This window comes from Rattus rattus, chromosome 16, assembly GCF_011064425.1.
Source record: "Rattus rattus isolate New Zealand chromosome 16, Rrattus_CSIRO_v1, whole genome shotgun sequence".
In the NCBI taxonomy this organism is placed as follows: Eukaryota; Metazoa; Chordata; class Mammalia; order Rodentia; family Muridae; genus Rattus; species Rattus rattus.
In genome coordinates, this window is record NC_046169.1 from 17,053,355 (window position 1) to 17,068,938 (window position 15,584).

At 49.7% G+C, this 15,584-nt stretch overlaps 1 protein-coding gene across 4 annotated transcripts; it reads right to left on the reverse strand.

Annotated features, from left to right (window-relative positions):
- Nucleotides 1-224: 224 nt before the first annotated feature.
- Fis1 (fission, mitochondrial 1) lies at nt 225-15,328 on the reverse strand. 4 transcript variants are annotated; one of them, XM_032886584.1, is made up of 5 exons: nt 15,009-15,326; nt 3,536-3,668; nt 1,275-1,351; nt 783-888; nt 225-543 (listed from the first exon to the last, which is right to left on the reverse strand). In XM_032886584.1, the coding sequence occupies exons 1-5, from the start codon at nt 15,030-15,032 to the stop codon at nt 446-448; spliced, it is 438 nt and encodes a 145-aa protein (XP_032742475.1). In that variant the 5' UTR covers nt 15,033-15,326; the 3' UTR covers nt 225-445. The 4 variants fall into 4 exon arrangements, with proteins under 4 accessions (XP_032742475.1, XP_032742474.1, XP_032742473.1 ...); XM_032886583.1 differs by lacking the exon at nt 15,009-15,326 and adding an exon at nt 4,451-4,597; XM_032886582.1 differs by lacking the exon at nt 15,009-15,326 and adding an exon at nt 3,779-3,840.
- Between the last annotated feature and the right edge of the window lie 256 nt (nt 15,329-15,584).

Here is a 15,584-nt window from a genome sequence, read left to right on the forward strand (position 1 = left end):
GAGACCAGAGTCATAAATCCCAGCTCGCAGTCCCTCCTGTTCACTGTTCTCTCTCACGATTCTGGGGCGGTGGAAAAGCCACGTCCTCAAGGTTCCTTGTTCCTTCGAAGTGGATTCAGGATAGGGGAGGAAGGAAGGGTGTGGGCTGGGATGCTGGCAAAGGAACCCGGAGTGGGGTAGAGAGGGCCCGTGCACCCGGTGAACCTCAACTGACTCTCACACAGTTTCCCAAGCCACAGCCCAACTTTATTTACACTCATTGCAAAGCACGACTGAGGGTTAAAGGACAGGTACCAGGGGATGGGAGGCTGGGGGCCATGGAGACTGTGGGGTGCACGCTAGGGTTGCAGGAGAAAAGGAAGGTGGTGGTGAGGATGGACAGCCCCTCTTCCAGTGTCCCTCAGGCTCCTAGGCGTCCGGGGGCAGAGAGCAGGTGAGGCTGCCTTCAGGATTTGGACTTGGACACAGCCAGTCCAATGAGTCCAGCCAGGCCCGCCACACCCAGGGCCATGCCACCAACAATGGCCATGCCTACCAGTCCATCTGGAAAAGCAAAGAGGGAGACGTGAGCGGATCAGTTCCATCCCCAGCCCTGACCACACTCCCCTCCACAGAAGAGGGGGACCTGATGTAGAGTCTGAGGGTTGGGGCTCCAGGGCTCCAGAGACCCTTGGAAGGTAGGTTTGATAAAGGACTGTGTGTGTGTAGGGGGATGTGGGCAGTGTGCCCAAGGGCCCCGGGCCTGAGGGAGGAGGAAGAGCAGATGGCAAGAGGCCTGTCACCTTTCTTCATGGCCTTGTCAATCAGGCGTTCCAGCTCCTTGGCCTGGTTGTTCTGGGGCTCAGTCTGTAACAGTCCCCGCACATACTTCAGAGCCTTTTCATATTCCTGCAGTCAGAGGAAAGGCACACCTCACCCCATGCTCCTCGGGATGAGCCTCCTGCCACCCCCACACCCACGGGTGTCCTTCCTTGGCCCCACTCATCCTTCCTCCTCCTCCACCCGTTACCGCCCCACCCCACAGAGTAGAGTTCACAAACAGCCCAGCTGTGGGGGGGTGATAAGCTAGCAGAGATAACAGCTCCAGGCACGGGGCTGCACCCCAGCCTGACGTCACCGTGGTCCCCACACCCCGATACTCTCACCTTCCCTCGGTCTGTCCCGGGATCACTCCATGCAGCCACCATCACCCTAGCCCGCTGCCCTTTGCTGGCTCAGGGAGGGCCAGGGCTCTCTCTGCCTGGGGGGATTCAGGCAGGGTCCTGCGGCCTTACCTTGAGCCGGTAGTTGCCCACGGCCAGGTAGAAGACATAATCCCGCTGCTCCTCTTTGCTACCTTTGGGCAACAGCTCTGGAAGGAGGAGGAGGAGGGGAGAGAGAAAGATGGAGTCTCTTTCTAACACTGTGTTCCACCTGTGAGTCCTGCTATGCTGACTCACTCTAGGATCCTGGAGGGCCACTGCCCTGGACCTCCACTACCAGTTCCTATCACCCCAGCTTTCCAGTCACAAACCCAGGGCAGCATGAGCCTGCCGGACAGCTGCGGTGGATGGCAGGAACCAGCACCGCGGTCTGCATGAACGGGTGCATTCCACTGGTCATCTACAGGTCCCACTGCAAGGCCACCTCCTGCCTGACATTCACAGTCCCTCTTTTAGTTCATTGTCTTGCTGAGGATGACCTGAGTTTCTGCTCCTCCTGCCGCTGCCTTCTGAGTGGTACAGGACCATGGCTGGCTTATGCAGTGCTGGGAAGGGAATCGAACCAGGGTTTCATACACAGCAGACAGGTACTCTACAGACTGAGCTTTTGTTTTGTTTTTGAGACAGGGTTTCACTGTGTAGTCCTGCAACTCACACTCTGCAGACCAGGCTGGCCTTGAACACGGAGATCTCCTGCCCCTGCCTCCAGAGTGCTGGGATTAGGCTCACCACCACGACTGGCTAAAATATTTATTTTTATTTTTTTTCTTTTCTTTTTTCCGGAGCTGGGGACCGAACCTAGGGCCTTGCGCTTCCTAGGCAAGCGCTCTACCACTGAGCTAAATCCCCAACCCCTGCCCCCTTCTCTTAGCTCAGCTTCCTTGAGTGACCCTCGCCCGACTTGTTTTTCATTCCCGCCCCCTCTGTGTGTCAATGTGTGTGTATGTGTATATGTGTCTGTGTGTCCATGTGTGTCTGTGTGCCCCCGTGTGTTAGGACAGGGACTCACTATGCTGTCCAGGCTTGGGCACTAGCTGTGCAGAGCTGCAGCCTCCTCAGTGTCTGCACTGTGTCCCCACAGAAGACTCAAATGCTCTGAGGCCACCTCCACTGCTGTGCTCTACTACAAGAGAAACCTAAGTCCGAACTCATCAAAGCAGGGGCCAGCATTTGCTTTTACAAAGACGCCAGAGCTGGGGGCCACCCCTGAATTCTCAGCAGTAAGGTGGCTGAAGCGGGATGCAGAGTCCTGGGTCAAAATCAAAAATGACTAAGGGATAGAGCAGTCTTTTGTTACTATTGTCCCTTGATAGCCTCTGGGGTGATGCCAATGCTCCCCCATTCAAAGTCTATAGCTGGAAGGCCCATCATAAAACTAATATAATCTCTACAATTAAACAGTGTTTGCACAGAACCTACTTGTATTCCCCAAAGATGCTTTTTTTTTTTGAGAGAGGAAGCTTGTGTAGCACGGGCTGACCTCAAATTTGGTCAAGTAGGTAGCTGACATGGCCTTGAACTTCTCATCTTCCTGCCTCCATCTCCCCAGTCAATGACTACTGAACTATGTCCCTACGTCTTTGGAGTGCTTGGATCACATGTCCTTGATGCCACCAGCCCCTCAGCCACTTTAAATCTCTAGAACTTCCTGCTATCCAATACAAGGCAAATGCATAGTAACAGCAACTAGTAACTGGACCAGAGGGGTTGGGGATTTAGCTCAGTGGTAGAGCGCTTGCCTAGCAAGCACAGGGCCTTGGGTTCGGTCCCCAGCTCCGGAAAACAAACAAACAAACAAACAAACAAAAAAAAAAACAAAAAAAGTAACTGGACCAGAGGTGTTCTGTTTACTGCGTGTGTGCAAATGGAAGCACAGGGGCCAGAGGACGTCTGGCCTCTTGCTTTCCCCGTCCACACCATCCCCCAGAGAAAGGGTCTGACTAAGCATTCTCTTGCTCACTCCAGTGCTACTCCCTACACAGGTACTTGTAGCCACACTCAGCTTTTGCTGTGGGTGCTGGGGATTTGAACTCAGGTCTCCATGCCTGGACAGAATGCACTGAGTCCTCTCCCCAGCCTGAGAACATTTTTCTCTCACAGCATTTCCCACCTGAACCAATGTTCAGATGCTGAATTGGGAATGTTCAGATGCTGAAATTGGGGATGTAGAGAGCCAGCCTAGCCTTTTGCTGCTGTGGATTTTCTGGTGGTTACTGAGGGATGAATGTGTTATAAGGTGGGGGTCCCATGACAGAAAGGGTCCTGGAGGGGTGAGGTCAAGGACAGTAGGGGGCAGACTGGCTGGCGGCTGCAAATGGGGAGCAGCGCCTTACCCTCCAGCAGCACGATGCCTCTACGGATGTCGTCATTGTATTTGCTTCGAACCAGGCACCAGGCGTATTCAAACTGCGTGCTCTTGGACACAGAGCCAGCTGCCTGCTCAGACTGAAATTTCCTTTCGAAATTCTGTCATCAGAGAGAAGAGCAATCATTTAGAAACAATGGGCATCCACCCACCATTCTCTAGCTATCTTGGAGTCTAAATCCCAGTTAGACCACATTTTCCTATCTGTCACCTTTCCCTTGTAGATCTTGGTACTCGGATGTCCAACTTCTGTCATCTCCATCCCTGGGTCCCATGCTCTGTGTCCCATGCTCATGTTTAGAAGGTCCCTGAACCCAGCCCCTAGTGGTACCAAGAGGAGATGCCACCTGGTGGAAGCTGCAGGCACGGCAACCGAACCAGCTGACCTCAAGTGGCTGGAGTAAACATATTGTCCCAGAGCTAAATGACCTCCTACATGGCCTTTCAATTGAGGCCGCTAGTCCCGTCCTACTCTACTCTTTCGGGCCTGGGTCTGCCTTACTTTAATTCTAGGAGAGGAAAGAAAACACAGCTACAAGGATGTGGTAAAAATAGCACCTTGAGGGACTAAACACTAGCGAAAGTTTACACCAGGGACTATGCTACTTCATCCTTGCACGAGTACCCCAAATTCCCAGCTCTGCATCACACTAAGACCCCAGGCCTAGGTCTGAGTTGCCGAAACCCTGGAAACTACAACTCCCGTCAGGCTCAGGGACACGGCGCAGATTCCCACAAGAGGCAGGATGCCGCAGAGGCTGATGGGAGCCGTAGTTCGGCTCTCCTAGAAAGACGAAACCGGCACTGTTCGGCTTCGGTCAGCTCTCCTCAGGAACTGCCCTTTCCGATTCTGCCCTCGTCCGTCCTCCGGCCCAGACCTTACCTTCAGATCCTCCACAGACACCAGCTCGTTCAGCACGGCCTCCATGGCCGCCACCCCTGCAAGCCTCACACTAAGGTCTCTACTGGGCCACGGTCTCCATGGTCCAGTAGCAGGGGCGGAGAGGCACTTCCGGCATCGACCTGTTGAGGCCCCGCCCCTTCCTCTTGTGCCTTGGGGCCAGCGGTGGCGCTAATGCCTACGCTGGGAACCTTTGCTCTTTTTGGACTCCCCTGATGTCCTAGATCCTCCAAGGATCACATTATCCTAGGGACCAGTTTAACAACCCCCCACTCTAGGACCCTGAAATATCTTCAATGTTTGCAATAAAAACACAATGAGTACCAGGGGCCGGAGGACCTCAGTTTAACACAAAGCAAGAGGAATACACCCCACCCCGTCCCCTTCCAACCCCCCTCCCCGCAAACTTGGGTCACATGATCACAGTGGACAGACACTCTTAATAGGATTCTGAAGAAAAGCTGATGGGCCAGGGAACAGTTCAGGGGTTAAAGGCCCATGGGTCCCTTGCAGGAGCTTGTTCAGTTGCCCGCCCCCACATGGTGTGGCTCACAACTGCCTGGATTCCAGCTCCAAGGGGACCCAGTGCCCTCTTCTGACCTCTTCCTCCCGTGCATACGTCCTCATGCAGACACATATACATACACATAATTAAAAATAAAATACAATTATCCCTTGCAGGGTCAGTACTTTCGAATATGATTTAGCGGAACCATCTTCTTAGTGTACCTGAAGACTATGGGGTAATAACCCGAGGCCTTCAGCCTGAGGAGAAGCAAGAGGCAAACGCTAATTTCTGGGATTTTCGTATTGGGAGCGATACTGGCTAGTGATTCTTTGGATCTTTCATCTTGACCTTTGGTCACACATGGAATCTAAGACTCATAGCAAAGACTCACACACTTTTTTTTGTTGTATATTTCTTTTTGAGACAGGGTGTTTCTATGCTGCCTTGGCTGGTCTTTAACTGAGATCTGCCTGTCTCTGCTCCCCAAGTGTTGGGCTCAAAGCTGTATACCACCACAACCAGCAGCATAATAAATTTTTGTTGAATAAAATAGGAAGAAAGTTATCACCAATCACCATCACCCTTTTTTGTGGTTGCACGGCTTTAATTGCTGTCTCCCACTCCCCAAGCCCTGTGTGTGCATGCAGACATATGGAGGCCAGAAGTCAGCCTCGTACACTGCTCCTTAGGTGCCAACCACCTGGTTCCTTGCTTTTGTTTTGTTTTGTTTTGTTTTGTTTTGTTTTGTTTTGTTTTTGACACAAATTCTCTCACTGTCTTTAGTTAAAGTTACTGTTGTTAGGATAACAATGCCATGACCAAAGCAACTTGGGGAGGAATTGGGCTCATACTTCCACACCACAGTCCATCATCAAAGGAAGTCAGGACAGGAACTCAAGCAGGGCAGGAACCTGGAGTCAGCAACTGATGCAGAGGCCACAGAGGAGCGCTGCTTACTGGCTTGCTTTCCTTGCCTGCTTGCTCAGGTCTGTGCTTGTGTGTTCTCTCTCTCTCTCTCTCTCTCTCTCTCTCTCTCTCTCTCTCTCTCTCTCTCTCTCGTGAGTGTGTATGTGTGCATGCGCACGCGTGCATGTGTGTAGCCTTGGCTGTACTAGAATTAGCTCTGTAGACCAGCCTGGCTACCCTTGAACTCAGATCTGCCTGCCTCTGCCTCCTGATTGCTGGGGTTAAAGGCACACACCACCCACCTCAGCTTGCTCTCTTAGAGAACCCAGGACCACCAGCCCAGGGATGGTACCACTTGCAATGGGCTGAGTCCTCCCCCCTTAGTCACTAATTATCTGCCTTAGAGCCGAATCTCATGGAAGCATTTTTCTCAATTTAGGTTCCCTCCTTTGAGATAACTCAAGTTTGTGTGTCAAGTTGACATAAGTTTAGCCAGCACAGACATCGTCCCTACCCCTATGACTGTGAAACCTCCAGCAATCACAGGCCCTCTGTATGTGCCATCCTTGCTATTCAGAACATCGACCTTCTACCCCTGCCCTTGCTTATTGGTTGATTCACTCATTCTTGATTGAGCATTTCCGAAGTGTTAGTAAGTATTTAAGAACAGGGATCGGTACAGCTAAAAATAAAACTCCTGTCCTTGTGCACCTAATATGGGGTGGGGACATAAATTAATAAAGAGCTGGGACTGGTAGTACACGCTTATAGTCCTAGCCCTTGGGAGGATGAGGAAGTCTAAGATCATCCTTGGCTATACAGCAAGTGCAAGTCTAGCCTGGGGTCTAGCCAGCAAATGCAAGGCTTTCTCAGAGGCCTGGATGAAAGGGCAGAAGGAATATGAGCTCTGTGTCATTGCTCAGGGGCAGACTTGGGAAGGTCTGAGGCTGGGGGGCCCGGCATTGAAGGAGTCAGGGTTGCAGTTTCTGGGGATCCTACTCTCTTCCCTGGGCTAAGGCTATCAGAGGTATCCCATGTTCTCTTTGCCAACACTGTCTAATTCAGCTACTCTGGGCCATTCTCCCCCTACAAATAGCACCCAAGATGCTGTATTTTTTTTTTTCTTTTTTTTTTTTCGGAGCTGGGGACTGAACCCAGGGCCTTGTGCTTGCTAGGCAAGCTCTACCACTGAGCTAAATCCCCAACCCCGATGCTGTATTTCTTAATAAACTTGTTGGCATAAACACCCATTTACGTAAGACTTCCTGGTCCCAGCTGTCTGTCTTCACTCATCTTCCCCACTCAGGACCTTTATCTGATGCACTCAGGATGCAGAGCCAGGCCGATCTCTGTGAATCTGAAGCTAGCCTGGTCTACAGAGCAAGTTTCCAGGCTATCCAGGAATATGTAGAGAGACTCTGTCTTAAAACAAAATCAAATAAAATTATAAAACAGAATAGAAAAGAAAACAGTCTGCTCTTCCAGAAGACCGGACTTCAGTTCCCACTTCTCACGTCAGGTGGTTCACAACCTCCTATAACTCCAGTTTTGGGGATCGGATGCCTTTGGCTTCTGTGGGCACCTGACACGTACACAGAGGCACATACATGTGTACATATAAAGAAAAGTAAATCTCTTTAAAAGCAAAAAGCAAGCAAAACCCCAAACATTGTGGCAAAATGATAGATATATAAAATTTGGCTTCTGACCTAAGGTCCCTAGGGCCCCTGGTTTTGATTTTTTTAAGACAGAGTTTTCACTATGTAGCCCTGGCTGACCTGGAATAGCCTACGTGGCCCAAAATAACCTTAAATTTACACAAATCAACGTCTGCCTCCAAGTGCTGGGATTAAAGGCGTGAGCTACCACACCCAGACAGGATCCCTGACGGGGTCACAGGGGCACTGCGTCCTGAATCCCTTGCATCTTCCCGAGGAACAAGAATGTTCTCCAGTCTCATCAAACGGATCCTGGGGGGTCCTGGGGAGCTTTCAGGATGGAGACTGGTCACTGAAGAACCCAGTCTGGATGAAAAGCTTGGAATTTTGTGTCTTACCCACCCTCATTCACTAGGGAAGGGAGAGGGCTGGAGACTGAGTCAATAATTAATCAAGCAAAGCCTCCCATAAAAGGCTCTCAACTGGAAGTCAGGGCTCCTGTGCGGGTGATCACGAGGAAGTATCATGAATTATTCTGTCCCCAACACAGCTCTCCAACCTCTCCCAATTGGCCAACACGGAGTTACACCTTTCCTAAGAAACAGAGGTGGTAAGTGCTTCCTTGAGTGCCCAGCTGTCACAGCTCTTTACCCACCCAGAAGTACCAGGGGCAAGCTGGGGTGGGTGAGGGCTGTCTAAAGCAGGCTCTCTGACTTGTGGGTTCAGATGCCAGCTCAAGTGAGACAGTGTCAGCACTGAACTGTAGGACAGACGCTTTCCCAACCCCAAAATAGGGCTCACAACTCAGAGCATCACCTAGGATCCGGAGAACTCGGGTGTGGGTAGATGTTTTGAGAGAAGTCATTTTCTCATTTCAATAATGGGGGTTGGGGCTGGGGCTCAGGGTGCAGACTGTTGTCTGGGCTTGGTCACTAGCGCGGAGAGATGGCTCAGTCAGTACAGATGCTTGCTGTCAAACCTGATGTCCTGGGTTTGGTCCTGGGGACCCATATGGTGGAAAGAGCCCACTTTCACCATGCTATCCCCCCATCTCTGCACTCACACTGTAGCATATTCGAATCATGCACAGCAGACGGACAAATGTGTGTGGCGGGGGCACGGGGGGCCACCACAAAGGAAAACAAAACCCACGATGTATTCTGGGGAGTTGAAAGCACATGAAAAGTAGCAGGGGAGGGACCAAGGAGGAGGACACGCAGGGACTCAGTGACATGCATGCTCAGAGAGAGCAGAGCCCTGCCCCTGGACATGAAGGGGGGGGGCAGCACAGGTAAATGGGAGAGGACTACAGGCAGACAAGAGCAGGGTGCACTGGCCATGGTGGTTGTGGGCCCCAATCCTGTTCTTCAGGAGCAGGGAAGGGGATCACCAGTTCAAGGCACACCCCAGTTAAATAGTGAATGCAAGGCCAGGAGACCTTGAATGAGCTCACGTCTCAAAATAAAGAATAAAAGGTGTGTGTGTCTGGGGTGAGGGAGGGGGAGGGGAGGAGGGAGGGGGAGGGGAGGAGGGAGGGAGGGAAAGATGGTTCAATGCTTAAGGGAACTTAATTCTTTTGCAGAAAACCCAAATTTCATTTTCAGCAACCAATTGCTCCAGGGGACACGGAATAGTGTTCTGATCTCCAAGGGTACATGCACTCGTGCACACACAGAAACACGCGTATACATGTAAGGAGAATAAAATAATTGGTTTTACTTTACATGTATGTTTTGTTTGAATGTATATATGTGCAGCATGTGCATGCCTGAGGGCCTTCAAACTCAGAAGAGGGGATCACATCCTCCAGTCCTGGAGGTAAGGATGGTTACAAGCCCCCTCATGGGTGATGTGAACTGAACAACAAATGTTCTTAACTGTGCAGCCATTTCCCCTGCCTCCCAACTAAAACACGTAAAAAACAAAACAAAACTAAAGCTGGATGGTGGTGCATGTCTGTAATTCCAGCACTCAAGAGGCAGAGACAGGAGGACCTCCATGAGCTCAAGGGTAGCTTAGTCTAAATATGACTTCTAGGACAGTTGGAACTACACAGAGAGACCCTGTTTCAAAAACAAAGAAACAAACAAACAGAAAGTCAAGGATAGAACTTGGTTATAGGGCCCCTGCCTAGAATCCCCCAGTGAGGGGCTAGGGTGTGGCTCAGTGGTAGAGCCCCTGCCTAGAATCCCCCAGTGAGAGGCTGGGGGCGTGGCTCAGTGGTAGAGCACCTGCCTAGAATCCCCTAGTGAGGGGCTGGGGGCGTGGCTCAGTGGTTGAGCCCCTGCCTAGAATCCCCTAGTGAGGGGCTGGGGGCGTGGCTCAGTGGTTGAGTACTTGCTGAGCATATGCTGAGTTCCATCCCTAGCAGTTAACAAAAACAAACAAGGGCTTCAGGAAGTCCCACAAGCAAAGAGTTGGTGAAATTGTGTGAGAGGCGACCAGGCTGACAAACAGGTTTTTGCCTTGGCAGACCTAATGAACACCTATTCAATGCCTACTTGGTGTAGGTAGGCCTTTTGAGCCACAAGGAAATAGGTTCTAAAAAGTTCTGTCACCTGGTAAATGTCACAGAGAATTTTCCTTTAATTTTTAACTTTAATATTATTGGGTTTAACCATTTGTTATGGTTATCATTTTAAAACCCAGGTCATTATCATCCATTTTTGTTAAATTACTATTCTCATGTGTGTCTAAAGTGTACGTCAAGGCTACAGTACAAGTATGGAAGTCAGAGGACAATTTGGTGAAGTTAGTTCTCTCCTTTACAATGGTTGTGGTGGCGGGGGGGGCGGGGGGGGAGCGGGTAAAGGGTCAAACTCATTTTTTCTTTTTTTAAAGATTTATTTATTTATTTATTATATATAAGTACACCGTAGCTGTCTTCAGACGCACCAGAAGAGGGCATCAGATCCCATTACAGATGGTTGTGAGCCACCATGTGAGTGCTGGGATTTGAACTCAGGACCTCTGGAAGAGCAGTCAGTGCTCTTAACCACTGAGCCATCCCTCCAGCCCAAGGGTCAAACTCATGCATCAGACCTGTTCAGTAAGTTTTTTCCCTGCTGGGCCACCTTTCCAACCCTGGACCTGGGATTTTTTTTTTTTTCCTTTTCTTTTTTTTTTCGGAGCTGGGGACCGAACCCAGGGCCTTGCACTTGCTAGGCAAGCGCTCTACCACTGAGCTAAATCCCCAACCCCTGGACCTGGGATTTTTAATCCAAGTCCTGCCTTAAAGAAGGTTCCCTTTCTCTTTCCTTTTTCCCTCCCTCCTTCTCTTCCTTCCCAGTCTCTAGCTCAGGCTGGCCTTGAACTCACTAAGTAGTTGGGGATGACCTTGAACTCCTGACCTCCCTGCCTCTGCTCTCAGGCACTAGGGTTACAGGTGTGGAGCCATCACTCCTGCTTTATGTGGTGCTGGGGAGTGAACTCAGGATTTCACACATGCCAAGTGAATACTCTATCAACAAGCTACACCCCCAGCAACATCCTTTTCCATTTGCTTTGAGCCCAAGCTGTCTTCATTTCTACCCCAGGTTCTTATTGCCACTTCAGACGTGAAGAGACAGAGGGGATATGCTTGGAGCCTGGAGAAGTTAAGCCCAGGCAGTTGGCTGTCTGTCATTTCTGTACTTTGGAAGCTGCTTCTCTGTACTCCCTGGGAACTCAGGTCCTTACTTACTCCTTCTCAGGTCTCCGATGGAATGGAAGACTAGAGTTGTAGTTTCACAATTAAATTATGAAAGATCTAGAAAATGTTTTAAAATCTAAGGAGATGTTTTTAGAATGTGACACATACAATTTATGAAGGTTAAAGGAAATTAAAAACGGACGTTTTAAGGTTGGTGACTCTAAGTTAGTTAAATTAGAGAATTTAAATGCTTAAGATGGTAATGAAAAAATGATTTAGATGCAGAAATCTGAACTTACCAAGAGAGGACAGATAATAAAATATTTTATCTAAAGACTGCCAAATATAAAAAGACTGGACTTTTTGAATGTAAGTCTCATTTAACAGTTTTCATAATTGTTTCATAATTGTTCCTTCTGTATGCTGCTTATTATTATAAGAGATAGAGCCTTTTTATGTAGATGGAAAGAGGGAACTGGAGTGGGTTGGTCTGCTGCTAAATTCTGTACCCCAAGATCTGGTTGCTCTGAGATGAGGAGACCCTCATGTGCACCAGTCTTTGTTATGTGCACTGTCACTTTGCTCCACGTTCTCCCTGACTGGACAATAAAGATGCCTACAGCCTGGGCTGGGCAGACAAGAGGGGGCGGAGCAAAGGTTCCTGGGCTTGGGGTCTGAGGCCGGGAACACAAGACGGGAAAATGACACAGTGGAAGGGAGAAGCCACCATGGGTAGATGGACCGTGACCTCATGGCCATGAGACCAGCTGGAGTAGGGGCAGCCCAGGCCGAACTCGGCAAGTGTTATCTCGGTCAGTGGCAGGGAGTAGACAAGAAAATCATAGCGGGTTGATTTCTGCCCAGCTCTAGTGCTTTTAGGCTTTTATAATATAATGGTTTTGTGTCTTTTATTTGGGAATTTTATGGTCTAAGTGGGATTAAAAACCCCCAAAATAATATTTACCACAAGAGGAACCCAAGCAAGAGGTAGTCAACACGAATGATTACATATAGTTTGGTTACTCCTCTGTACCAAAATAAACACCTCACTCTGTAATCTTTTTTTCTTTTCCTGACAGGGTCTCACTGTGTAGTCCTGGTTGGCCTAGAACTTGCTATGTTGCCCAGGCTGGCCTCAAATTCATAGAGATCCACCTGCCTCTGCCTCCCTGGGATGAAAGGTGTGTGTTAGCATGGCTGGCAAACTTGTGTGTGTGTGTGTGTGTGTGTGTGTGTGTGTGTGTGTGTGTGTGTGTGTGTGTGTGTGCACGCCTGATGTGCACCTGGAGGTCAGAAGAAACCCTACAGAAGGGGTTGGGGATTTAGCTCAGTGGTTAGAGCGCTTGCCTAGGGAAGTGCAAGGCCCTGGGTTCGGTCCCCAGCTCCGAAAAAAAAAAAAGAACCAAAAAAAAAAAAAAAAAAGAAAGAAAAGAAACCGTACAGAAATCATTCCTCCCTTCTACCCTGTGGTGATCAAACTCAAGTCATCAGGCTTGGTGGCAAGCACCTTCACCCTACTTATCCTAGTTAGTTAGGAAAGGGTATTTTGGAGAACACATCCCAAACATTGTCCATAAGTGAGGGAAAACAGGGCAGGAACCTGGAGGCAGGAACTGAAACAGAAGTTTTGGGGGTGCTTGCTTCCCTGGCTTGCTCAGCCTGCTTTCTTATAGAACCCAGGACCACCAGCCTGGGGATGGCACCGCCCACAGTGGGCTGGGCCTCCCACATCAAAAAAAAAAATCATGAAAACGTCCTCCAAACTTGGCATCAGATTGGCAGGCTAATCTGATGGAGCCATCTTCTCACTTCAAGTTCCCTGTTCCCAGATGACCCTAGCTTGCTTGTGCCAAGATGTCAAGGAGCTAACCAGCACACAGCCATCTTGCCAGTCCCTAAGTTCCTAACTACTTCTTTACTCCCACTGACTGCAGGCTTCACCTTGATCAGTAGGGAAGAACAGTGCAGGCTAACTCTAGACCCTGCAAAGCAAAGCAGTCCCCAAGGACTATTTTGGTGGTCCAATAGTAAAGTCACTCCGCACGCCGTCACCTCCAGTTCTACTGGAAGTGAAAATCTGATGTCATCCTCATGGTTAGGGACTCTGCTCTGTGCTGTGTTTTCAGTGTGACCCTTGTGTTAATGATGGGATTAATCCTGGCCTCCTGGCTTAGACTGGGAGGTCTGTGAGGGCAGGACCTCTGTCTGTCTGCTCTTGTCGAGCCCAGTTCAGTGCCTAAGAGTGGTAGACACTCAAGTCACAATTACTGAGGCAGTAGATTCTTGTTATTACTAACGCCATAAACAATGGTTTTTCATTCTGTGTGTTCTGGTGTTCTGCCTGCAAGCATGTATGTGTGCCACACGTCCTCAGAGGCCAGAAGAGAGTTCTGGACCCCCTTGGAACTAGAATCATAGATAGTTGCGAGCCACCATGTCGTTGCTGGGAATCTAACGGGTTTTCTGCGAAAGCAACGAGTGTTCTTAACTCTGGAGCCAACTCTCCATCCCCTCACTATTAACTTTTTAAAAATTATCACTATTAGTGTCTGTGTGTATGTGTGTGTGTGTGTATACGTGCATGTGTATGTAGAGGCCAGAAAATAACATCCAATAGTTTTCCACTATTGCCCCTGCCTTATCTTACAGGGTCTCTCACAGACCTCTCTTCCTCCTACCAGCATTTGGGTTACAGATGGGTGCAGTCAAATCGGGCTTTTATGTGAGTGCTGGCTGGGGATCTAAGCTCAGATCGTCACGCTCTATGGATAGACACATTTCCCCCATGGATGGGAGGCAGGGTCCCAATAGCCCAGGTGAGCTTTAAAGTCCTGCTTCCACTGCCTCGACTTCCCAACTTTGGATTTATAGAGGTGTGCATCAGCACGCCCAGCTTCATTATTAACTTTCTGCAAAGTTCTAACATAACGTATAGTAAGTCACAATAGAGTTTGGCTAAGTAATAGCCATTTGGGGAAATGGTCAACAAAAGGGGAAGAAAAGGAATAGGCAGGCTTGAAGACATTCATTCTTGCATCATCTGAGAGGGGAGTCACCAGGAATGGTTTTATTAAATGATGCTACGCAGGCTTAAACATCACAAGCATGTTGGTTTAGGGCCTGTAGATGGACTATTCAAAGCAAAACAAAACACTTTCCCAGCTCTGGGATGCACGTGAGCAGAAATGAGCGGGACGATCGTGGTCGGTGAGACTAAACTTGGTCATGGTCCAGGTTCTGAGCCCAAGCCCCTCCCTTGAGCCCGCGAAGCCTGTTGGCAGTGGTTATCGCAGGAGTGCTCGGCAAATCCTCCTGACCAGGACTCCATTTCTGGTGGTTTCCAACCTTTAGTCACTTCCCCTCTACTTCTCGTTGCCCTGGTTAGGCGGGGAGTTAAGATGTCCAATCATGAGTAAATCTTCTCACACCCTATTAAGCAGCTACAACATGCCAAGCATTCTTGGTGCTAGATAGGCGATCAGAACTCTTGTCCTCACGGAGGTACACCATAGTGGAAGAGAGTCTGAACTGCTAACGAATACATATTATATAATCAGACAATTCCTGCTTCCAGCCTATCAACACAGCTCAACACGGTTTGGTACCAGCTACCTTTCATGGCCGAAATCAGAGCGCTAATGTGCTCATTAAAAACAGCCGAGAGTGGTGGTGATGCATGCTTATGACCCTAGCATTTGGAAGGCTGAGGCTGGAGAACTCGTGAGTTCCAGGCTGGCCTAGGCTACATGGCAAGACCTTGTCTCAAAAAAAAAAAAAAATCAAAGCTACACAAAACAGTGTTTGAAAATTTCAACCCTCAGGATCGACCCCACTTACCCTTGCAGCTTCATCTCTGGGCATCCATGTAACCCTGCACCCGAGGATGATCTCAGGACAGCTTTCTTTGGTTTTTATCCGTAGCGATCTATCAGCCGGAGTCTTTCATCCTGCACCGCAGCCAGGACATAGGCCCAGGGCTGTTCTCTACAAGCACTTTGGGGGTTCATCCCTTACCACGCAACCTGCAATCCTTCACGCTACAACTACTATGTCTCATTCATCTTTTCTGACAAAGGACAGTCCCAAGAGGCCAGCCTCCGGGTAGAAGGAATAACGGCAGGCGTTACAGAAAGCACGCTTGGGTCCCTCTGGGAAGCCTGAATTTCCGGGTAGCGCCTCCTTAGGGGCTTCTCTAGGAAATCGGCTCGGTGCTCTGGAGGACCCGGAGCTGATCCACTGGGAAGAGCGAGGTATTGAGTCTGCGCAGTAGCTGCTCTCCATAGAGGGGCGGGGCCGAGCAGGGCCAAGGGCGGAGCGAGAGGACTGCACTGACCAGTGAACGCGCGCTGCTCTACAAGGGGCGGGGCGACACTAGGAGGGCGGGGCGCGACTGGATGCTGGAAAGAGGGTCTC